The sequence below is a fragment of the Podarcis cretensis genome, assembly GCF_951804945.1.
Source record: "Podarcis cretensis genome assembly, chromosome: 5".
Taxonomy (NCBI): domain Eukaryota; kingdom Metazoa; phylum Chordata; class Lepidosauria; order Squamata; family Lacertidae; genus Podarcis; species Podarcis cretensis.
The window spans coordinates 58,640,359-58,664,680 of NC_137174.1; the positions used below are offsets into that span (position 1 = coordinate 58,640,359).

General features: G+C 44.5%; 1 protein-coding gene and 1 long non-coding RNA gene across 4 annotated transcripts; one reads left to right on the forward strand and one right to left on the reverse strand.

Moving 5' to 3' along the window:
- Positions 1-2,359: 2,359 nt before the first annotated feature.
- FGF8 (fibroblast growth factor 8) lies at positions 2,360-20,810 on the reverse strand. Of its 2 annotated transcripts, none has more exons than XM_079977518.1 (5): positions 20,269-20,810; positions 20,052-20,088; positions 17,651-17,798; positions 8,185-8,291; positions 2,360-3,897 (listed from the first exon to the last, which is right to left on the reverse strand). In XM_079977518.1, the coding sequence occupies exons 1-5, from the start codon at positions 20,298-20,300 to the stop codon at positions 3,610-3,612; spliced, it is 612 nt and encodes a 203-aa protein (XP_079833644.1). In that variant the 5' UTR covers positions 20,301-20,810; the 3' UTR covers positions 2,360-3,609. The 2 variants fall into 2 exon arrangements, with proteins under 2 accessions (XP_079833644.1, XP_079833643.1); XM_079977517.1 differs by having other exon boundaries at positions 17,651-17,831.
- LOC307216870 lies at positions 9,762-16,448 on the forward strand. Of its 2 annotated transcripts, none has more exons than XR_013839355.1 (2): positions 9,762-9,853; positions 16,063-16,448. It is a non-coding gene; the product is annotated as an uncharacterized lncRNA (long non-coding RNA). The 2 variants fall into 2 exon arrangements; XR_013839356.1 differs by lacking the exon at positions 9,762-9,853 and adding an exon at positions 14,119-14,318.
- Positions 20,811-24,322: the final 3,512 nt, after the last annotated feature.

Sequence of the window (24,322 nt, forward strand, 5' to 3'; positions counted from 1 at the left end):
GCTTTGCCCTCCCAAACAGAATGGTTTGAACTGTCCATAAAACTTGAAGTTATACGGAAGGGAGCTCTAATTTCTTCCTTTTGTGAAAAACTGGATATCCAGTTGCAGAAGCCTTGACTTTACCAGTTACATAATTCTGGGCTCCTGTTATCGTTTCTGCTGGTAGTCCAGATTCCTGTAGATGCCTGTAGAGCAGGGAGGGGGGGAGCTGGGGCTTCCAGATGTTGCTGGACTCTAGTGTCCATCAACCCTATACAGCATGGCAAGTGACCAGGGATGATGGGGGGTTGTAAATCAGCAACATCTGGAAGGCCACAGGTTTCCAATCACTGCTGTAGGGCTATTCCAGAGTGAATTACAGGGATGTCGTCTCTGCTTCTAAACTGGAAACTGAGCCAGTGAGAATAGTTGGGCCTGAGTTCAAAAAGATGCCTGGGTTGCGCTTGCAGCATCTTCATCCTCAGGCTTTTCTTATTAAAAAAAAGGGGGGGTGAAGAAGGGAACCTTCCAACCTCCCCAGCCCCAAACATTCTACAGACCAATGTGCATAAGATTCTCCCCTAGAACTCTTTCCCAGTTAGGAGCATGTCACACTCTCAAGACATACCCTCTCAAACTGAAGCTCACCAACTCCTGCCTCCCATCCCATTTTCAAATGTATTTCCCTTGCAGGGGATCTTTCATGCCTTGTGGCTGCTTCTGCTCCTTGCTGTTTCTGCCAGTTCACCTGCCCTTTCTAAGTGAACAAGCAGTACAAGCAGCAGGAAGCAGCATCAGCATCTGCACACACTATCCTCCGGGAGGTGGTCTGATTTGGAGAGCATGCAAAATGGTCAATGGGCCCCTCTACACTAGTGTGTCTAGTCCCCATCTGAGCTAGTGACCGTCACCACGTATTGCAGCAGTGAATGCCACAAGTTCATTGTGCTGTTACAAAGACTAAGGCCTCAGATGCAAACTCTAGATAATATTTTAGAGACTAAGACCTAAACCACATTTCTAATGGCTGTTATATTCGTATTGTTTATTGTCATCTTCGATTGTTAATTTAAACTTAATCCTATTGTGTTTTATGTTTGCTTAGTATGGTATGTGAATCTGGTCTGGGACTGTCATAAATTTTATTATTACTATTATTATTATATATCACAATATTTATTAGCTCCTAAAACATAGTGTAGTCCTGTGCATGTCTCCTTAAAAGCCAAACTCCTTAAGTTCAACGAGACTGGCTCCCAAGTAAGTGGGCAAAGGATTGCATCCTAATGCTGTGTATGTATTTGTTGTTGTTGTTGTTGTTGTTGTTGTAATGATGATGATGATGATGTCAATTTAAATGAGTGTTTGTAGTAAGCGCGTCATCCTCTCCTTTTGGGGGGAGGGGTGCTTCTGGCTTCTAGCTACCAAAATGCTTTTAATTCAATTTCCAGAGTATTGATAATTTAAGCCAGCATTTCAAAGTTTCCTGTAGCCATACTAGGTGCCCTTCCCAAGCTGTTAAGAATCTGGACACCACCACAAGCTTTGAAAAAAAGACTCCCATTCCAAGACTTTTCAAAGGCGACAATTAGTTACATTGTTAAAATGTCCACAAGAAACACAAGCAGCTGTTGTGATGACCTGTCCCCAGAGAGCCAAAGCCAGGTGCCAACCCTTAAAGGATTTGCAACCCAGTTTTTTCTCACCTCTGGTGTTTGCAAATTTCCCCCTCCCAATCCTTTGTCTTCCTCCAGCACCACCCAAAAAAAGAAAAAGATTCCTAGCCCTGCTAGAAATCACACAGCCAGAGAGAGCACACCTCATTTATACTAGTAGAAAAATTTAATGCACATATTAAATAAATATTTCAGACCATTTCATATTCAATTTGTACACAGTAACAATTTTTCTAAAAAAAATCCCTCAAGGAGACAAACTACCCCACAAGAAAGATGTGCTGTGACAACAAGCCAGCTCACAGCTTCCACACACTGAAGTTTTCAAAAGTATCTTTTCTTTTGTTGTTATTTTAAATAATCCTTTGCAAAGTAGTACCCCTTTCAAACCAAACGTCCAGCTCAGCATCTCTCCCTCCCTCCTCGCCCTTAAAAGTATTAGTTAAGCCTTCTGAAGTTCCTGATTACACAAAAGATGCCACCATTCAGCAGCCCATTCAAGGCTTGCGTAGCTGGATCTAATCTAGCCTCCCTGCAGAGAAATAAACTGGGACACAGGCAGTAAGGCAAGCAATATTTTCTGTGGCGATTAAAGGCCAACATCTACACAGAAACCCCCATCAGTATAGGACAGGGCTGTCCAAATTCCAAGAGGCTGATCTACTCCCACTACAAAAACAACAACTGGCACTGATCAAAGTTGTTACAAAGTTTTTTTGAGGGGGGTAATTTGACGAGGGTCCCAAGATCAACCAGGATTGACCACGGACCAACCTATTAGACAGCCCTGGTATAGGATTCTCAAGGGTTCCTTGGCCAAAGGAGGATCTGCAAGCAAGGCTGCAAGCTCTTATCAAGGTTGGTAAATGAGGGGCCAGGCAACATTTCTGAAGAGTCAGATATGGGCTGAGGAGAGGTTCAAATTGCTAACACCATTTTAGTGGGAGCAAGGCTTCCTTTCTTATTTTCCTTTTGGCTTTTTAGGGGCCCAACCATCCTGCATGCCTGTAACATGAGTGAGATCCCAGTTCAGTCTCATTGGGAAACTTGAGACAAGAAGCACCTTTGATGAAACAGGTGTAATGGGGAAGTATATAACATTTGAACTCAGTGGCACTTTATTGTCATAACAAATACAAAAAAAAAATGGTCTACAGAATAATAATAAAAATGCAGACCTCTGGAGACATGATCAGCTTGGATAGAACATACAATGCAAAACTAGCGGCCCTCATCTCAGCACCACCTCTGTGGTGGCGTTCATTCATTCTTCCTTGGGGATTCTGCTCTCGCTCTCTCATTCAGAAATGGAAACAGTGACTTCACATCCCACCCTGTTGGTGCCTGCAAGTTTCTCGCTGGTTACAAAGGGACTTGCACTCATTTGACTCTGAGAAAGGCCACAGTCTGCAAATACCAGGAACATCCACACAGACCCATCAAAATAAATGGAACTTGCGCAAAAGCTCTTGATGGGTTGTGTTTCTCTTACGTTTGTTTTATTTGAGGTAGAAATTTGGTCCCAAAATTTATTATTTGATTGAAGAGGGCAGGTTCTATGCTTACCCCTAGATCAACTACCTCCTACCCACCCCCACCCTACTTTTTTTTAACAGTCTATTAAAACATAACACGCCCCCCATGGACTCAAAATGTTTCTTAAGTGAAGAGCAACCCTTCACAAGTCTTTTAACGTTACAGTGCTTTTTCTTAAAAAAGCAGTAAAGTTGGAATACAAAAATAGAGCCTCTTTTTTGTTTTTTAAAAAACACAAAACAAACAATTATAAACAACTAGATCAAGTTTGGTTTCCCCCTCTTCTTCCACCCTTGTTTTAATTATCATCACAGGTTAAGTCTCTAGGCATTGTCCATCAGTTAAAAGTCTCTACAGAATGTCCTCCAACAAAAAAAGGGAAAGGGTGGACCCAAGTGGCACTAAGGAGGGTGGTGGGTCAGGGGGTGGGCTTGGGGCTGGAGTTCCGAGTCCTTTTACTCCTCCGGTTGAAAGGGTAATTGAGGAATTCGAAGCGTCTGTGAGGCTCTGTCGTTTGGTGGCCCTTGGGTAGCCTCTTCATGAAGTGCACCTCACGCTGATGTTGGCGAGTCTTGGAGCCCTTGCGGGGACGCCCCTTGCGGGTGAAGGCCATGTACCACCCTTCATACTTTGCGTTCTGCAATGCTGTGTAGTTGTTCTCCAGCACAATCTCGGTGAAGACACAGTCCTTGCCTTTGCCGTTGCTCTGCAGGTGGGAACAATAGGAGACAAGTGAATGGAGATGCCCTTCATCTTTTCCCCATGTCTCCCCATGGAACCAGAGCCAGGTTGTCCTGGTCTAAAAATAGGGGGGCTTGGACTTTGTAAGTAGTGATAGCACTTGACCATGCTTTGAACACTGTTTGACCTGGATGCTATTATGCCAAGAATGCTTATTGTCTAACAAACATCCCCCAATGATGTACCAAAGGCACAGTTAAGTCTGTTTTATACTTTGTGTTATCCCTAACAGTCAAGGCATCTAATTCAAAGTTTGTGGGAACTCCAGGAATATAAATTACAAAACTGGGGGTATCCATGATTTAAATATTAGTATACCACTGTTTAGCTATCTAAACATTCAGTTCAATAAACACACATTTCCATAAATCCCTGGACATCTGATATTACCTTATCCAACCTTGCAGGCACAAACTAAACAGTTCACATCAAACGATTTTCTCTAGCTATTTATTGGTTCGTGAAGTTGTCTCTGGCTAAAGTGTAATGTGTAGATCTGCCGTAATGTGTAGATCTATATTGAAAAGGCCACCTTCAGAAGGTGCAAAGTGTCCTTAGCACTTATGAGAAAAATCGACAGACCTGGGATGTTGCTAAGGATTGCTTTGTTTGAATGCAAAGCAACTCATGAGGGATGCATATAGGATTGTTTGGTGGCTCACATTCAACCCCAACCTGACACTTTACACCAACTGGCAAACTCAGAGGGGACTCAAGAGGAATCACCTAGATTGTGAATTTATACTGTCCTCAGCCTTACACTAGCAAAGAGAGTGGATGATTATGTGGAAAGATTATGCTTAATATTACTTGGAAATGTTCCCCACCATCCCACCTCCGCCCCACCGCCAGGATACTTCAGATAAATCTGCAGCTATGTTCAGACCTACTTCAGCACACTCACGCTAGAATTGGTTGACATCGTTGGCTGATAGAATATATATAGCTAGTCAACCCATCAAGTACCAACCTAGTCAATACAGTGGTACCTCTGGTTATGAACCAGAGGTCTGTTCTTAACCTGAGGTACCACTTTAGCTAATGGGGCCTCTTACTGCCACCGCACGATTTCTATTCTCATCCTGGGGCAAAGTTCTTAACCCGAGGTACTACTTCCAGGTTAGCAGAGTCTGTAACCCGAAGTGTTTGTAACCCAAGGTACCACTGTACCTGAGAAATGAGGCAAGGGCAACAAGCACTCAAATACTTATTGGAATGCAAGCAATGCAGCCACCTGTCCCCTGATTGATTCTAATCAGGAACAGATCACACAAGCAGCACCCAGGACAAAAGTAAAAGGAAGAAGAGGACATCTAGGTTGAGGAAAGCTAAGCTGTTGGAAGGTCATATGGTTAATTATCCATGGCTGAGCAAGTAATTCTACAGAGAGGAGAAACTGCAAGGTCACTGCTGGCAAAGCAAAGTAAGTGCTTACACAGGAAGGAGTATAGGAAATTGCCTTAAACAGAGTTGGGCTATTGCTCTGTATAGCTCAGGCTTCCTCATACCTGGCCCTCCAGATGTTTTTGGCCTACAACTCCCATGATCCCTAGCTAGCATGACCAGTGGTCAGGGATGATGGGGATTGTAGTTTCAAAACATCTGGGGGACCGAGTTTGAGGAAGCCTGGAATAGCTCAACATTGTGTTTACATTGATTGGCAGCGTCTCTCCAGGGTTTCAGAGAGGGGTCTTTCACAGCCCTTTCTGAAGACTGAGCCTAAGAGGGACCATTTACATGTAAAGTGTGCACACTACCACTGAGCTACAGCCATTCTCTGCCTTTGTGTCTTGGCTTATCCCAGGGGAAAATTTAAATATATATGTATGTGTGTGCAGTTCTTCCCAAGATTTGAAATTCTGCACTATAGTAGTAGTGCAATGAACAGAATTTGATGATATATTCTTCCGCTAAGACACTAGGGCTTTTGTGGACTGTTTTGGTAGAACTAGAACTATTTTTGCAAATGCTGATGGGCCAAAAAATAAGCATTTTTCTAGATGCCTCTGAATACCAGCTGCTAGTAATCCCAGGTGGGCAGAGTGCTATTGCACTCATGTCTGGCTTGCAGGCTTCCCATTGGCATTTGGTTGGATGCTGTAAGAACGGGATGCTGGACTCATCTTATGTTCTTAGAGAGGTGCTAGAAAAGTGGAGTTGCTTCATATGGGCATTCTTTAAGGGTAAACCCAAGGCTATAATGTGGGGTGGTAGAGAACAATGTTTCAGTGCTGGACGCTGAGAGAAGCAAGCCCCCAGCATGGAAGCCAAGGAAGTTGCTGGTGGAAGAAGAGAGCAAGCACTTCTCCAATGAACAGCCCACTGTGTTTTTGTGTTGGGTAATAAGAGAAGAGAAGGGGGAGAAAGGAATAGGAGTGGGCAGCAGAATAAGAAAAGGGGTGTTACTACTAGTTTGCAGCCCCTGAGCATGTTCCTCAAGCATGTGACCCTTGAGTTTAAAAAGGCCCCCTACCTCTGCTGTAAAGTCTAATTCATTCATGCTTTTTTTTCCTCTCACTCTTGGTAGCAAACACATTCTAAGTTCTGCTTCCAAGAAGTCTTAGATCTGTGCTCAGGGCCAGTTTACACAGATCAGCAAAATCAGCTGGTAAAGCTTTTCCTGAACTGTATCATTTCTTATTACAGCATATTGAAATGCTTTTTCTGAAAGCAAAAACTCCCCAAACACCATGTTACAAAGACCAACAGTGCCATCCTAAATATGTTTATTCAGGAGTCGCCAAGTTCAATGGATCTTACTCCGTAGTATGCTTGATTAGGGCTTGGACAATTTGTTTTCTTTCTTTGCAGTGGGAGAAAATGTCTCCTAGCTAGCTTCTTTGAACAGTGAAACAGTTTATTTGACAAGTACCTGTCAGATAAAGGAGATGCTTGAGGATAGCTGTATTTATAGGGAGTGGAAAGGAGACCTTCTAGGTCAATTCTTGGGTTTTCATCTGGTTTAGTGTATTCTGCTTTTTTTAATTGATCAAAGGGTGTGATGCATTTAATATGAAACAGCAACACTGCATGTGCATAAGTGGTAAACCATACAAATACAGAGCAGGTTACCACAGCAAATCATCAGATCCTAACTGGTTTTTGGATAGTATATTGTTTTTTATATAGTATATTGCTTTGGTATTTTCATTTATTATTTGCATGGTGGTTGTGTTTTGGTGAACAGTTATGAGCATCCCAAACTTGTGCATGTTAATAGGAGAGGAGGGAGAGGAAGGCGAGACTTTTGTTATCAGAAATGGGCTTAAGTTGTGGGATGGCAGATTTTAGGAAAAAATGTCTTAGTGGTAGGAACACTTCCTCATTGGAACGAATCACAAAGGGAGTTGCCCAGCTTTTCCTTCCTAGAAACCTTGTGTCCGAGACTGGACAGCCATTTGCTGGGGATGCTCTAACACTAATGAAGAGAGAGAGAGAGAGAGAGAGAGAGAGAGAGAGAGAGAGATGATAGATGATAGATAGATGATAGATAGATAGATAGATAGATAGATAGATAGATAGATAGATAGAAAATGTATGTAATCTAATGTATTTCCTGCATATGTAATTGACTAGGGGGTTGTCTAAAAGACTGCCCCCTCCCCAACCCAATGAATATATGATTCTATGAATGTCACAGGCTCTATCAAATAAGTGCCTGTGATGGTCTCACAACAACCCTGTACATTGTAACCTGAAGAGGAATGGAGGCAGTAGGTGGCATCGTGTTTCTCAGCAATACAGGGTTGCTGCTTGAGTGTTGGGGAAATGAGACTTCCCCTCCAATGGAGACATAACCTGAGAGAAAAGCCATCTGATACCTCCCATAGCAAGAGGTTAGTGTGTGTGTATGTTCAAGCCTTTTAAATTGTCTGCTACTTCTGGCCATGTGAAAGAGGGCCTCCAGATACTTGCCCAGCATATTAATGATGGAGAAGAGTTGATGCAGCAGATTTTCAGTCTTGGAATGTTTATGTCATTGAGGGTAGGCTGAGGCTGGAGTGGCGCTGCTCTAATGGACCAACCTCTACTGCTCCTCATCTTTAGACATTTGCTTGAATTGTGTGGTTCTGACTAACCACAGCAGTATCCACATGAAATACAGCATCAGCGAATGCGTGTGAACAAGCTCGCTTCCAGCTTCAGTTGTAGGCCCTTTTGCCCCTCCATTCCCATATTTTGTTCCTGAGAAGACTGTCCTGCTCCTCCCCTTGTTGCACAGCAAGCAATTCCTACCCCGAAGCCCCCTTACCTTGCCAATCAGCTTTCCTTTCTTGTTCATGCAGATATAGAAGCCTGTCTCAGCCCCCTTGATTCTTACTCTGCTCCCAAATGTGTCGGTCTCCACAATGAGCTTAGCTGGAGTGGGAGAAGATGGCAAGAAAATGAGTCACATGAATATTACAAGATGGGCACCACATACAGCACTCCAAGAGGACAATTTGTCTTCTTGAATTAGCATTTTCTTAGGCAGGATGGACCACGCAACCAAAGGGAAGGGATGCTGTGTCCCTCCTTATAGCATTTGTTACAGTAATACATAGGAAGCTGCCTTCTATCAAGTCAGACTATTGGTCCATATAGCTCAGTATTGTCTACAATACTTTTCTGCCAGACAGTGGATGGTCCCAGTTCTAACTGGAGATGCCGGGGATGGAACCTGGGACCTTCTACATGCAAAGCAGATGCTCTAGCACTGAGCTATGGCCCTCCCCTAAGAGAAGGATCAGGGTGAACTAATTATAAGACCAAGTGTCACAGTCAACCTTGGCCAACCCTTCAAAAGTGACCTGCTAGTGATGGGTGTGGCCAAAAGTGGGCATGTCTAGTACCCCATACCCTGTCTTTTAAACACACACACACACACACAAACACACATCCCTCTCACCTCCCTGCACATCAACTGAGGAAGAGAGCTATTGCTCCTATCCTCTCATCAAATGATTGATTCAATGGCTAGGGTAGGAGGTGATTTGCATCCTTCCCACCATCAAGGAACTAGGCTCTCCTCACCCAAGTGCCGTGTCTATTTTAAGTTTCTTTTCTTTTTGCTGCCACTGCCATCAAAATCAGTGGAAAAGCCTGGAAAAAATGTGTACACAGTCACTACATGTACTGGGTGGCTCCCTGATTGTTCACCCATAGTAGCAGCAACAAACAAATAATGGTGCTTCCATTCAAAGGTTGCAAAATCTCTTTCTTACTTATTATTTATTTACAAAAAAATATTTCTATACCGCTGTATGATAAAAAATATATCACAATGGCTTACAACGATATAAAAACATAAAACCAGACAATAAAATCTTAGAAAGTTAAAAACTAGTTAAAAACAAAAGGAAATTAAAAACAAACATCAATAGACCATTGTGGAAGATGTATTCTTAATTGCCTGCATAGGCCTGGTGGAATAGAAAAGTTTTCAGCAGGTGTTTCAGCAGTCCTGTTTCTTCAGGAAATGGACATCTTAAATTCAAGCAATAGAATCAGACCTATTTTCAAGAGTCGGCCATGCATGATGGCTATTGCAAGTCATACAGCGCTGGGTGGAATGTCTTATATACTTCCATTTCTGAAACCAATGGACTTCCAGTTGCTGTTTTGAGCAAAAGATCTCTTGTCCTCTCATTATAGAGAAATAACTGGGCACACAACACAGAAAGGCTACAGGACACAAGGTTAATATAAAGCCCGGGCCAGTAATTGCTTTAAATCATCCTACTTTAAAAGGACACACAATGATTTGGGCAGTAGCAGCAGGAAAATTAGTTTCTAATTTGGTATTTTTATACTTGGTCCCCTTGCTCTTCTTGTATCTCTTTTCTGTGTAGGTCAGGAAGCTCCATATGATCAGTTTAAGTCCTTTCCCTGTCTCTCTGCACTGATGCTGACTTTGCAGCTGGTAGAGGAAGCCAGGAAGGGTAAGGGCAGCCCCTTAATGCATTTCACCTTTGCGAGAGTTGAGAGGGCGTATTGATTTAGTCTCAGTTTTTTTAATGGAGGCATTGATTAACTTTCAAAGCAGCTATGCAAATCACAGATCAATGGCTCGTCCCCTTCTTCTTGCCGCTGCAGGAACCCCAAAGAGATGGAGCCAGCCAGCCCCAAAGGGCCATCTCACCCATTCCAGCCCTTCTCTGTCATTGTACATGAAAGAGAGGAAACAGAGCAACATTTCTGTACTGTGCAGCATTTTTGGTCAGTTGAATGGGAATTCAGAGTGTCCCAGGCACCAAAACTGGTTCTGCTCTTTATGACTTTAAAGGGAAGGTTTGCTCACAAGCCAGAACCTAGGTAGTCATTACTCTTGATGATGCTCAATACATCATCAGTACTTGTCTCCCATTGCTGTTGCAGTGCCAGTTATGATAAGTTAGACTTTATTCCTCTAGCAATGTCACATTATGGAATTCACCATGTCTTGGGTACAGGCAAAATGGTTCTTGTTTGTGATTCTCAATTTCACACATGTTTCACTCACACACAGAGAGACAGTAGGGAAGTCCAGTCTAGGACCATCTCATCCCATCACCTATTGTGAACAGGACAGGTTACAGGCAGTCCTAGGCTCATTTTGCTGCACAGAAAGCATTATAGTGAAATTTTTTTGACAAGGCACTGGAGAGGTAAGGGGTCCAATCCCTCACATGTCCCCTTTGCTCTTAGAAAGAGACTCTGCTCCTCCTTTCTCTGCTACCAAGGCAGGCCCAGATTTAATGCACCTGCCACCATCATGGATAGTTTTGAGACCAATATATCTGCAGGAGTCTATCTGCAGAATGGGCCAGAAGCTTTAATGATGGTAGCTTGGTACTTGGGAATCTGGGAGGGAGCAATGAGATGTTCTAGAGCGGGGGCAGGGAACCTGTACCCCTATGTTGCTATGTTCCATTAGTCTCAGCAAGCATGGCCAACGGTCAGGTATGATGGGAGTTGTAGTCCAGCAATAACTGGAGGGCTGCATGTTTCCTGCCCCTATCGCAGAGCAAAGTAAAATGGTTTTAGCCGTCACAACAAGTTGATCAGACTTAACAATGGAAGTGATTCGGTTATGCAGTTATATTGGAAGGATTGGCATACTGTAGGAGACACTGAGAACCCTGTGGGTCTCAACTGGACTCAACAACCTCTGTCTCAAATCTCCAGCTGCAGCATGTATTTGCTGCTGCTGTGGCAGTGCAGGGAATATTTGTTTGTTTGTCAATTGATGTTTATATCCAATTTACTCAATAGAAGGCCTCTAAGGGGCTTGCAAAGAAAAATCTAAAATATTCATTTGAAATAAAAATCAATAAAAGCAAACATTAAGAAAAAGTTAACGTAATTTTTATATACAAATGAAACCTGCAATTTTTAAACAACTGTACATAATAAAATTGTGTGTCAAAATTACATGCCTGGTAAAACCAATACCACAAAGGTGCCTGCCTAATATTAATGAATAGGGACTTCTAAAGAGTGGGTGCTGCCTATCTGAAAGATTGATTACTTGCAAGCATGTAGTGAACATTGTTTGGCGCTTGTAAAATGGCCAGTTCCATAGATTGAAGTGGTCCAGTGGGCACACAGGGGGTAAGGGAATCCTTCTAGTAAATAATGAGTCAGTGCCTCTTCCCCAAATTCTAGAGTCTGGGACCTACTATGTCTGACAAGGGCTTCTGAAGAAAAAGTGATCCTGAGTTTCATACACAAACCTTATGCATCGTCAAGCTATATGTGGTCTGTGGTATTCATGCCTCATATCCACAAATACAAAGCTGAAAACTCTAATCAGTCAGAGGAAGGATCAAAAGAGACCTTGAAATTTGCTGAGAAAAAGCAGCTTTCCTGCATCACCTTTGCTGCTGAATGATTCACCCACCCCCAATGCAAAACTCAAATGAGTTTGTTCTAATCATTAGGCAAAACATAAACACAACCTCTCCTGTTCTGCTTCTTGTGCTCAGCCAATGAGATGATAGTTTTTACAGCACATTTCCATAACACAAACACCTAGAAAGGCTTGATGATAGCACCTCATTATAAAAAAAGTGGAGCATTCAGTTTACCAAAAAGAGAAGGTGCTTCCAAAAGAAGCAAAACTGTCAAGACTCAGGACATCAAGTAGAAATGCCAGCTAAATCCTCAAACCAAGGGATATATTCACCTGTGACACTAAGGGTGGAACTTCCCAGTAGGAAAAAACCCACAGGATTTCAAACTTTGCATGGGTTTCCATAATGCTAATATAGGGAGGGTATAGAGGAGAACTGGCAGGGGGTGCTTAACCCTCTAATTCTCTCCTGCAAATGTTCCACCTTCCCCCAGTCATTTTAACCCATGTTTTCCCAAGAGTGGCTCCAATATTAGGAGTCAGCCTGGCTGAGGGAATTGGGGAGACTTAGGAAACTGTCTGCAATGACAACATGTGGATCTTCCCTAACACCAACATTTTTCATCTGGAATGTATCACATGTGAATATTGCTAATGTGGGAGAGAAAAAGGAAGTGGGAAAGTTTTAAACAGAAGAACGAATTTTAGCTAATGAAGGTTTCTCATCTGACCTACAGACACAGGAAAGGGTCAAAGAAACTATTCAAGTTGTGAAAATGGGCAAAAACATATAGACTTGCTGTCTGGTCCGATGTGGGCAAGCAAACTGATGAGGATCATTTTCCCACTTTGTAACCAGCTTAGCTCTTATGCAAGCCTCCACTAGGGTTTGGGTCACCAGCTGCCTGATGTTTGGTTGAGGGACATTTTGGGTCCAGACTGTCTCACTCATTATCAGTGATGCTGGGCTTAATCAATAGCCAATTGTAGCACTGCCATGTTCCAGACAGCATCACTTCAAAACGCAATGGCCTTTTTACACCAGCAATAATATACTGTATTGCGATGATCTGAAAGTTAGGAAATTGTGATGTGCCTGAAATGGGAGGTTTTTTGAAGTAAGATGTTTAAATCCCTTGCAACAATCAAGCAGCTACTCTATATTTGATGTGCTATAAGCATTGTATGAAAAAGCATCAAAAGATGCTTTTTAAATATCCTTCTTCATGGGAAGAGAGACACTTCAGAAGCAGTTGCAGTTCATTTGCAGGAGTAGACTTTTCTATTTCACTTATACCTTGCCCTTTGACCTTTACAAGGCTTTTTGGCCCTTGATTTTGGCTGTGCACAAACCTCTCATTTTGCCCTTGTGATCTGGCTTGCTCAGGCAGGGCAAGGGGGCGAGGTATTTCCAATCTGAATAGGACCATGGGAAATCCTTCAGTGCTGTGGCCACGAAGCCAGTGCTTAAAAGGCCACTACACTCCACAATGCTTTCTCTTTTTAGCCATTCATGAGGACAACTTGAAACCTTTCTCAAGCTCTGCCCCTCTCCCTTTTGTCCTATCGATTTTACAAAGCTTGGAAGGAAGGGACTGTATCACTTGCTTATTTATTTATTTATTTATTTATTTATTTATTTATTTATTTGATTTGATTTGATTTGATTTGATTTGATTTCCACCATATCTTTCAATCCAGAGTTGACTTACAAGGCTTGTTCTATGGCCTGCCCAGTGTCTGACACTTTGTTAGAGCTAAATAAACAGGAGCAATAAAATCCAAGACGCAACAGTAACAAAGTAGAATAAATCAATTGTCTCAAACCTAGTATGCCCGAGCTAATGGAAGCTGCATTTATGTATATAGCTAGGGGCTGGTTAAGATGCTTTTCTGGGGTATGTTATTTCACACGAACCTACAGCTCACTCCTCCATCACCACACACACACAACACTCATTTGGCAAAGTAGTGGGCCTGGAGCAAACCTGAGATGGATTATGAAGAGAAACAGTCTCTTCCTCTGGTGATGATGATGATAATTTGTACCCCGCCCATCTGACTGGGTTGCCCCAGCCACTCTGTGCAGCTTCCAATGTATATAAAAATATAAAAAAACATTAAACATTATTAAAAAAAAACCTTTCCTATACAGGGATGCCTTCAGATGTCTTCTAAAGAATAATAATAATAATTGGGGTACAAAGCATCCAACAAATATTACAGCGTAGATGGGCAAAAGGAAAACTAGATTTGGGTGGGCAGGATCCTAAAGTAACAGGCCCTGGATATTTGACTTCAATAAAGAGAGTTATGGATCATAGAAACACCAGTGGATCCATACTATTTCCCACAGAAATTCATCCTATTACATATTCAGCACCAGATATATGTTCTGCTCTCATTCTCATAAGAACATAAGACTGAGCCGAGTTTGATCAGGCCAAAGTCCCATCTGGTCTTGCATCCAGTGTTCCACAGTGGTGGACCAAATGCCTCTGGGAAACTCGCAAGAAGGACATGAGGGCAAAAGTCCTGTCCTACTGTTGTTCCCTAGTGACTGGCATTCAGAGGTATACTGGGAGTAGTACACAGCCATCAGGACTAGCTTCTGTTAATAGCTGAATTTGTCTAGTCTTGTTTTAAAAGCCATCCAAGTTGGTGGCAATTACCACATATTGTGGTAGCAAATCCAAGAGTTTATATATTGTGTGAAGAAATGCATCCATTTGCCTTTCCTAAATCTCCCACCATTCAGACCCAACTTTATTCACACAATGCATAATTTTACAAACTTTGATCATGCCCCCTACCCACTTGGCTTTTTGTAGTTGGGGGGTGGGGGACAGCCTCAAACATAGCAACCTTTCCTCATAGGGGAGTTGTTTCTGCCCTTTTGATCATTCAGGTCCCAACTCTTGCAACCAGCATGTTTTGTCTGTGAAAGGCCAGGACCTCACCACAACATTATTATTCTCCTCAGCTTCTCTGAGGCAAAATAACAATATTTCCTCAACAGGGGCCAACATCCACAATATTAACAATAGTGGAAGATGGCTCGACACACGTGCACAAGGAAAGATTAGAAAACAACCGTGTCAGTAGTCGGGGATTCACCAGCAGTAATGAAAACAGTTATCTAAACTAAGCCTTTAGACTAGGCCCCAAGCCTTGGTGGTCCAAGCCCTGGTAGAATGGCTGCTTCCCTCCCCGTCTGCACACTGTGCTGTGTATGAATTACAACATCACATCACTTCTTCCGACCCATTACAACCCCGTTAATTTTAGCACTTCTCCTTCCTATAAAATATTAACATCTGTAAGTTCCCGTCTCCCCACCCCCTGCCAAAGAGCAATTGGACCCCCGACTTCTCTTCATTGAGCCACATAGACAAGGTCCCCTTATTTATCTGTCTTTGGGGGGCACGAGCGAGGGAGGTCGATCAAGAGAGCAGTAAAAGGTTTAAAGAGCATCAATTTCCATGCTCTCTTCTGCTGACTGATGGAAAGACACAGAAAATCAGCCCTGAACAGGGGCAGAACAACACATGCTGCTGCTTCTCTCTTTCCCCCCTTTTTTGTCCTTTCCACCTTTTCAAAGGCTCTTTCTGATTTATTGTCTGTTTGGTGGGCTTTGCCTTGCCACACGAGCTGCTTTGGTGACCGGCCTCCAGCACTGAATCGCTGGTCGCTTGGCAGGCCCTGCTGGCTTGGAACTCTGCTCGAAAGCAGAGCCGTGGATTCACAGTGGGGCAGGAAGGGCAAAGAGTTAAGTACAACCGGTCTACAAAAAGCCACAGCAGTGGAAGATGCATCCCAGGCCCCAGGCAGCACGAAAATATGTACGGCAGCCAGGTCCCAGTAGCAAATGCCAGCCGTCAACACAGCCAGAATCCAATACAGCAATTATCATTCACTTTCAGAACAATTTCCTTCTCATACAGATAAAGACCATTTTAATCCAGATTATGGACGGCTAAACAGAGCTCAGAGAGGTGGACCAAGGTTTAAGATGCATGGGGCTTTGCTCCTAATTAGAAAACGGAGAAAGATATTGACAATCAAGACAGATAACCGAGAAAAATGGACCTGACATTAAGTCAGCCGTAAAAATGTCACAGCAGAGAAAATGGTCATTGGCAGAAATAAATCACTTAAAAAGGAAAAATCTTCAGCGCCCCCCCCCCCCCAATTTCAATACTTAATATAAAATAAAGACTTGAGGTTTTAATATTTGATGTTAATGGTGCGAAAGGTTGATTTTGTTTGGGGTGGTGGGGGGAGCTTAACATTTTCAACTCTATTCTTTCACTTCAGTGACAGATTTATCCCAGAAAAATTATGTTTCGTGCTCAAACTTTGAAGGGAAAGTGGCTACGTAGATGCAGAAAAAATGCAGCGAGGCACACTTGATCCCCTAACTGGACTGCGAAGAGGAGAAAGTATTCAGGAAATGTTAAAAAAGGTGAAAGTAAGAAGAGTTTTAATAGCTCTTCCAGACATGGGGGTCTCTCCAGAGATTCATATAGAACAATCCTGAACCTCTATTTTAACATTTACAGACTTGCGACTCTTTTAAAACTTTACATCTGAAAAACTGCTTGTGTTCTCTCTCTGTTTTAGATCATTGCTCGGCTTGCTTCTTAGCTCTTCAAATGCTTAACCTTTTTATTATGTTTTAATAGAGGTCTTTTCTTTTTCAAGCTGTTTCCTTCATTTCATTCTAGCCTCTCTTAACATTGTCATTTAAATCTAAAGTAATCTCTCTTTTTATATAAGACATTTAAGTGGGAGGGGGAACTTTGTTTGTGAAACAAACTGGTCTCCTTCAAATCATGGTTGCTTTAAGGCTGGCATGCTTTGCTTGAAAGGTTAAAAATACATCTTTGTACATGTAGAACCCACTTAGCCCCAACTATTAAAATTCATTCTGAAATCTTCAGTCAGCCCAAAGCTATATGAGAGGATGAATGTTTGCAGCAGTTTAGTTGTAAGTGAAAGGGAGAAATCACATCTAATGTGGAAGGCTAGGAATTCCAAGCAGGATGCATACTGCATGTACAAATATGTATGTGCAATGTAAGGATGCACGCATTTTTGCCAGCACACAGAAAATAAAGGAAGTCGGAGCTTTCAGAATGTCAGCTAACCTTGTCCCGTGTCTCACATATGCAAGGAAAGGAGCTCAAAGACTTACAGTTTATTGAAGCCACAGTTTTGCACCTTGTCCTCTTGTATATGGCTTGAGCATTTGAAAGAGTAATTAACACTTACGATCTAAGTTATTTAAAACTTCCACGCTGCTCAGGGCTCCCCTGCCATACCCCCTTTATTTTAGAGAATAAGAGGATCTGCTGCCAGGTCCTCCCATGCATCCCACAGATTTGTGTTTGCTGCACTCAGAGACTGAATACAGTTGGTGACAATCTCTGCCTAAGACTCTGGGAAACTCTGGGGCTTCAAATCACATCCTCCATGCTTCCTTGTTTCCATATCACTGAGAGAGATCCTAGCTAGAGCTATGTTGCAGGAATGCACCAGCTATTTCTAATCTAAACAGTTTGGGCATCCCTCTTCTTTTCCGCTCCTCACCACGACCACAAAAGAAAAACGTTTTTTAAATGCAACTCACCCCATCATCTGGGTGGTCAGAGAGATCAGGTGTAAAAAAATAAAACGAAACCCACACGCCTCCTCATAATCAGAGCTATCATCCTGATCCCCAGGGGGAAAGCAATGTACTATTATTACAAATATTGATTGCCACATTCTTCCATCGCAAGACCCCTGCCTTCTGAACACTTGTAATGATTTCTGGCTAACAAAGAGGACGGAAATCATTAATTACTGTGCTGCGCGCACCACCACCCTCCCCCAGCCCTTCTGCCCGCATATTCAGCCTTACCATGAGCATCTCCATCCTCCGCCATGGCATTGATTTTCTTGTTTTCCAGGATTTGCACGTGCTTCCCACTGGTCCGACTGTACAGCTGATAGGTCCGGACGAGTCGCCGGCTTAGTTGGTCGGTCACCAGGCTCTGCTCCCTCACATGCTGTGTAAAATTAGGTGGGGACTGAACAGTTACCTTTAGGAAATTGAAAAATATACAACACACCATTATAATCTCTACTCCTCCGAGAAAGGCGCTCTCGGCATGTTCCTGGTGCATTTTTTATAGCACTCTGAGCTGGTGCTGTGCAGAGCCAGGTTCAGGATAGGTCAGTATAAGAAACCCTGGCATGGATGAGAAATTGCAACCGCTACCTAGGCATTTATTGTTGAGAATCAAGCATGGGATAAAGAAAACACAGGTGATCCTGGAACACTTGGGACAGAATTACAACCAGCACAGCTCCTCAGATTTCAGAAAGACTTGTGCCGATTCAAACCAGGTCGCAAATGCCATGGAGCTCAAGTAGGCATGGTCCCGATCCTGCTTGCTCCAGTTCAAACCCAGGAAGGCTCTGCAGGAATCACTTTAAGGTCACCACCAGAGCAAAAATAAACCGGCTCCATCATTCATATCCGACTCATTCCGGGCAATACAACATGCACGCGAGTGCGACGGACTTCTAGCTAGGTAATCATCCCAAGGCTTTCAATTACTGGGCTTGTTTCTGTGTCTTTGGTATTTGCTTTCCTGATCTTTCAAGTGGCCTGCTTGAGAGTTTTGCTTTGTGGGGCTGTAAGGGCCCTGTGCACTGTGGACCAGAGTAACCAGTGACCAAAAGAAGAAGGTGAAGGGGGGGGGGGAGCAGCCATATTTTATCCCCCTTAAACAGGGATCAGTTGTGTCAGCAGCCGAGGCAGTTCGGAATTGTCTTTGCAGCTAATATTTACGAGCCTTTCCATACACATCAAGGCTGGCTATGGGTTTCCCACCTCCCCACCCACCCCCAGCCACACATTCAAAGTACTCGTAACCCTGTTAGCAGTAGATTCTGTTATGGAACAGTTTGGCGGGCGGGCGGGAGGGGGGGCGCGGGGAGCGGCTATGTGTAGCTTCAGTTGTACAATGATATTGCCACTGCTCAGATCTGTTTCTCTCCTCTCTCACACAGCCTGGTCTTAGGAGAATTCTTCCACCCCCTCCACATCTCCGATTCCTCTTTTAAGTCTGAAGGGGTTTAGTTTGCCCCTGACATTTATAAAGACGTATTCTGAGCAAATGTTGAGGAGATTTGTTCCTTTCAACCTCATGGGGTGGCAGTGTACGAAGTAACCCCCGACTCGTCTCTCTTTTCCCCCCACCCCACCCGCTGCCCATGTCAAATGCTAAGGTTATTCCATGCAAATGGGGAAAGTAACCTCCTCCTCAAAGCTGGAGTTTATAGAAGTCTTCCCTTGACAATTTTCCTTTCCTTTCCTTTGTGTCTCTCTGTGTGTTTCCTACAGAAGGTTCTTTTGATAATATCTCTGGATTCTTTTGCCAGCTCTGATGAGGGGACCATGTGGACACCCACATCACTCTTTGATTTCCATCTGACGCCCCCAAAATATTACAATGTAGCTTTTTTTTTACACAACTCCCATGTTCCTCCTTCACATTCAGAGTGATCTTTGTTACTCCGACTTACAAAATCAAGAGATCCTTGCAGTTTTAACTCGGAACCTTACACCTGTTATCTCTCTCTCTCTCTCTCTCTCTCTCTCTTCCTCTCTCTCTCTCCCCCCTTCACTCTCTTTCTTAGGGGAAATTGCATTTGTCTTTGGCTCTCTGGATTTGCAATCAATACTGCACCAGCAGGGTTATAGATCCCACAGTATAAGAACTGTGTTGCTTAATATATTAGCAGCACTACCGATGACCAGCAAGCTAGAGTTAATAATGGTTAGAATTTCCATCCCATAAATATTATTAAACTTTTGAAAATCATAGCAACGGAGCAAAGGTGCTTGCAATTTCAGCAAACAATAACTACCTACCTACCCACCCATCCACATACTTGCACAATGTCTGGCTAAACACTGCAGTACATTTTAAATTAGTCAGCATCTATTTCTTGCCTTGGATTTTGCATGCTTCTCTCATGTCTGCGATTTCAATTTTTGAACCAAGCTTGCATCTACTTTCACTTTAACCAACCTCCTGTCGTTTAATTTTATCAAACACGCTATATTTAACGTTCTGCTGCGTGTTTCATCAAACGCTTCCCATCAAACTCCTTATCTAAACTTTTTCTTTTTCTTATAACCGCTTTCCATTTCTTTAAAAAAAGGATGCTTGAAAAAGATTTGGCTATGAGCTTCAAGCCGCACCAAATAATGTCTTAAAGGATAAAAAGTAATAAAACAGTTTCCTTACCTGTGCCTGCAAGCAGAAAGCAAACAAGTGCAGTAGCCTAGAATGATGGGAAAGCGGAGGAAAGGGGGAAAAAACAAAGTAGATGGTGAGGTGATTTCGCTTTTGAAATGGAGCAGAAATAAAGATGGAAAATCAAGGGAGGTTGTTGGGGTGGTTGTTGTTTTTTTGGGGGGGCAAGGGAAAGCCGGGAAAGTCCAAATAATCAGCAGTTACTTACAAATAGCTGAATATGGACGAGAAGAGATTCATCCTGAGCGGTTTCCCCCGGCGCTGGATCTTGGCCGGTTCCCGGGACGGTGGGAGGCTCCGCTTCTCAGCCTCCCTTCTCTCGCTTTGCGTTAAGCTCGCCGGTTGCTTCGGCTGCCTCTTCTTCCTCGCGCGTCTCTCCGCGCCCAGCTCCCCACGCGGCACTTGCCTCCCCGAAGCGGCTCGGTCAGGGCAAGGGGCTCCCTCGGCGCGGCCAGCCCATGCCCTCGAGAGCCGCCCTTGCGGAAGGAGATCGGGGCCGGGAGAGCGAGGGGAGCGCCGGTCTTGCGGCGGCTGCTCCGGGGGCCCAAGCGGCGAGGGCGCGCCCGGGGGTCGGCTGCGCTAGAGCCTGGCGAGGCGCGGAAGAGGCGCTCGGCTGTCAGCAAGGCTCCGAGGCAGAGCAGGCGCCCAGGCTGCGCTGACAGTTCCTGAGCCCCGGATCGCCGGCTGCGGAGAAGGAAGGCGGCCGGGCGGCAGGAAGGGCGCTGCGCCTCTCGCTCTCTCGCTCTCCAAGCGCCCGGGGGGCAGTGCGCACCGGCCCAGCGCTGGTCCCTCCTCTTGTGCGCGGCTCGCCAATGTGCCAGCCCCTTCTCATCTGGCCGGGGATGGCCCTCCAGCAGACCCCCTCCTCTCTCCTCCCCCCCCCCCGACGGGGGGGACCGGCAGGCTGCGCTCGGAGGCATCCCGAAGACTATCGAGGAGGCACCTTCGGAAGGCGGGGGTGGGGGGGTGGGTTCCTCTCGCTCACATAGAGACCCACGCAGCAGCTGGGCAGGGAAGGGGGGTGAGCTGGTCACACACACATGCGCTTGTGCGTTGTGGCCTGTGCCCGGTGGCATCGCGCGTGTGCGTACCCACGAGGCTGCCCGGGGGGTGTGGTGGCGCGGATTCCCACGAGCCTCGGACACGTGTGTGACGGGTGCCAAAGCAGCAGAAAGCAGGCTGAAGTGTGTGCCAGTCTTGGAGAACGGTGGGGCGCTTTGGCTACACGCGAGAGGGAAATCGCTGTGTATAGAGGCGAGTGTGTCTAAGCACCTGCTTTTGTGTCGCGGTGGGGCGAGAAACGCTCGTGGGAGAGATGTCGGGTAAATGTTGGGATCCGTGCCTGGGGGTACTTTCACGGTCATTAATGGTAAAAGTATTATGCACATGGCTATGTGAGAAGGTTGTTGGTGCGATATTCAAACACACACACACACACACACACATATCCTATGCTATCTCTATCCATCTGCACAAATACAAGCTTGGCACATAATGGCGCAAAACGAGTGTGCCTTAGAGGCTAGGTAGACTGCAAAAGTGAGGGATCCGTCCTTTATGTGACCTGAGAAATGTGGCCTGTGTAGGTGCACAGGTTTGAAAATAAATGTATGTCTGAGACCAGGGAAAATATATTTGCACATAGAGAGCATGTAATACTTAAATAGATGTATATTTCACTTTTCTACAGAGAGTACAAATTTCATGAAAACATAAGCACACTAAAAATATTAAAGGCATGAAAGTGCATTAAGGTGATGGTATGTTTTCTGAAAACTGGGCCGCTAGGTATGCAGATTATGTGCAGGAGCAGCCAATGATGTTTTGTTAAGTGTGTGTGTGTGTGTGTGTGTGTGTGTGTTTAACACCCAGCACCCACAAAGCCTAATGGCTGCTTCTCTCCCCTCTCCTCCCCTTCCCCAGGGCTTTATGTAGACCAAGGCTGGCACTTAGCTGTGCAACCTGTTTGCAGTGCTGCTGCTCAGCACCGGTGACATGTGGAGCACACAGGCACAGGCTTCCTTCCTTTCTGCACAGTGTACGTACACCAGCCTTCTCCAACCCAGTGCCCACCAGATGTTACAAGTCTCATCAACTCCAGGGAGCACTAGGCTGGGAGAGGAGGGCAAGGGCTGCATCTTCCAGATGGACTTGAGCCCCAGCACCTTTCATTTCAAAAATTAAGCACTTTAAGAGAGAGACACAATAAAAATGGCCAGGCCACTTTAGATTGCTAAAGTGGAGAAGGGAACCACTACTGGGGGAAGAAAGAGGAAGGTGGAGGCTTGCATTGAGTGACTGAAGAACAGTTAACTTGTTGCCTTCACTGGCCCATCAGGAGCTGAAATGACCAACTCAAAAACCCAGGGAAGAAAATTCGATTCAAAGCCATTCTTCACACAATGCATAAATGAACTTGTGGATTCCACTGGCACAAGGCATGGGGAGAGGTATAGGCAATTAGACACATTCTGAGGATAGGTCTACCAATGAGAGCCCATGTGGCGTAGTGGTTAGAGTGTCAGACTAGGACCTAGGGGACCAGGGTTCAAATCCCCACTCAACAATGGAGCTCACTCACTGCCTCTCAGCTTAAACTACCCAAAGCAATCTTCTTTGCTGTGGGTATTAAATGAGGGGTGGGGAGAAACATGTGCATCACCTTAAGCTCCTTAGAGAAAATGTGGATATAAATACATAAATGCTAAGTCATAAGGGCCAAATGGAACCTCCACAGTCTGCTGCAGTATATCGCTGATGCTCTCCTGATGTTTTTAAGGCTGGTTTAGGATTTTAAGAGGCCAAGCCCAGCATAAGGGAACCCAGGAACAAACTTGTACCTACTGCAGATAATTAAGAAGTATGGAGATGTGATTGGCTGGACAAGGCTGAACATCGTCTAAGCTGCTGGGAAGAAGCTTCCATTGCATCCCACCCACACCACTGCATCTACACCCTGATCCTCTTGCACCTAAATCACAGTCCTGTCAACAGAAGCCAGTGGTTACCCCATGTCAGTCGCCTGGTAGCTAGAGGAATGGGCATCTGCCATAAATAAGTCCCAGCATTCTCTTCCTTGGACCACAGGAACCAAGTTTGTGAGGTTATTCTAGCAGGACTGTTGGAGCTCCCACAATTGCTTTCTGAGATCATCCTGTGAACACACCAGAAAGCATTGGCCAAGCATCTTTTCCAAAGGACAACCCAAGACATGAAGTCCAAGTGGAATCCAATAACCCATTCACAGAAGAGGTGGGATAATAAATTCAGGCATAATTGTTACTGGATGACTACCAGAACTCATTGCATGACTCCTCCAGTATGCTTTCAGCAGGCCCATGTTTTCCCAGGGCAATTCATTTTTGTTGAAAGACACCAGCTGTGTGTTTGGGGGAGAGGTGTTCATGTGCCCATAAAGAGGGTCTAAAGACCAGTCCCATCCAAAGCGGAAAGCAGGCATTCTCACAAGTGCTGTAGTTTTGGTTTGCTACTCTGTCATGCCAGCCACCACCACATAAAGTTCAGCATGGGGCCCGGACTTGACTTAAAACTATTATGCATGGACTTTGGGAAATCTGGTTTTGTGGATTGGGACAACCAGTGCAAGCGAACTGCAGCAAGTGATAGACATTAAAAGAATTAGAGTAAAGAGCAAGACTTTCAGGAGGGGGAAAACACACCACCAAAACAAATAAATACACTGCAGTGCCCATTATCTCCACTAAGTCCCATTATCCACTTACCCTTCCTCTCTTCCTCTACTTTCAAGGCAGGCTAAGCCATGGAGGCGGGGGGGGGGGGGGGGAGAACATTGGTGGCACAAATATGCACAAAACTATAAAACCAAACTCAAGTCATTTTTCGTCTTGTCTGCTGCTTTCTGAAGCCAAGCCCAAGCAACAGAACAGGTCAGCTAGAGGGGGTGAAAACCCCAGGAGGGTTCAGAAGCAGCACACCTTCTGCTGGAGAGGTAATTCTATCTGCTCTGTGTACTGATAAGGCCAGAAGTTACAGCTTCACTAATTTCCCTTCAAACTGGAAACAGAGGAAAGTTGGGGCTAGGCAGAAGCGCAGGAGTTTGCAGTCGAATTACCTTTGTGCTTTTTCTGGGAACTGTAACATTTTCCCCACTCCCGTGCTAGGAAAAAACCCAACCCCAAATCACACACATGTGTAAAACCCAACTCCATATATATATATATGCAATGTAACACCCCAAAACACTTATTTATCTAAACTCACTTGTCTCTTCCATGTAGCAC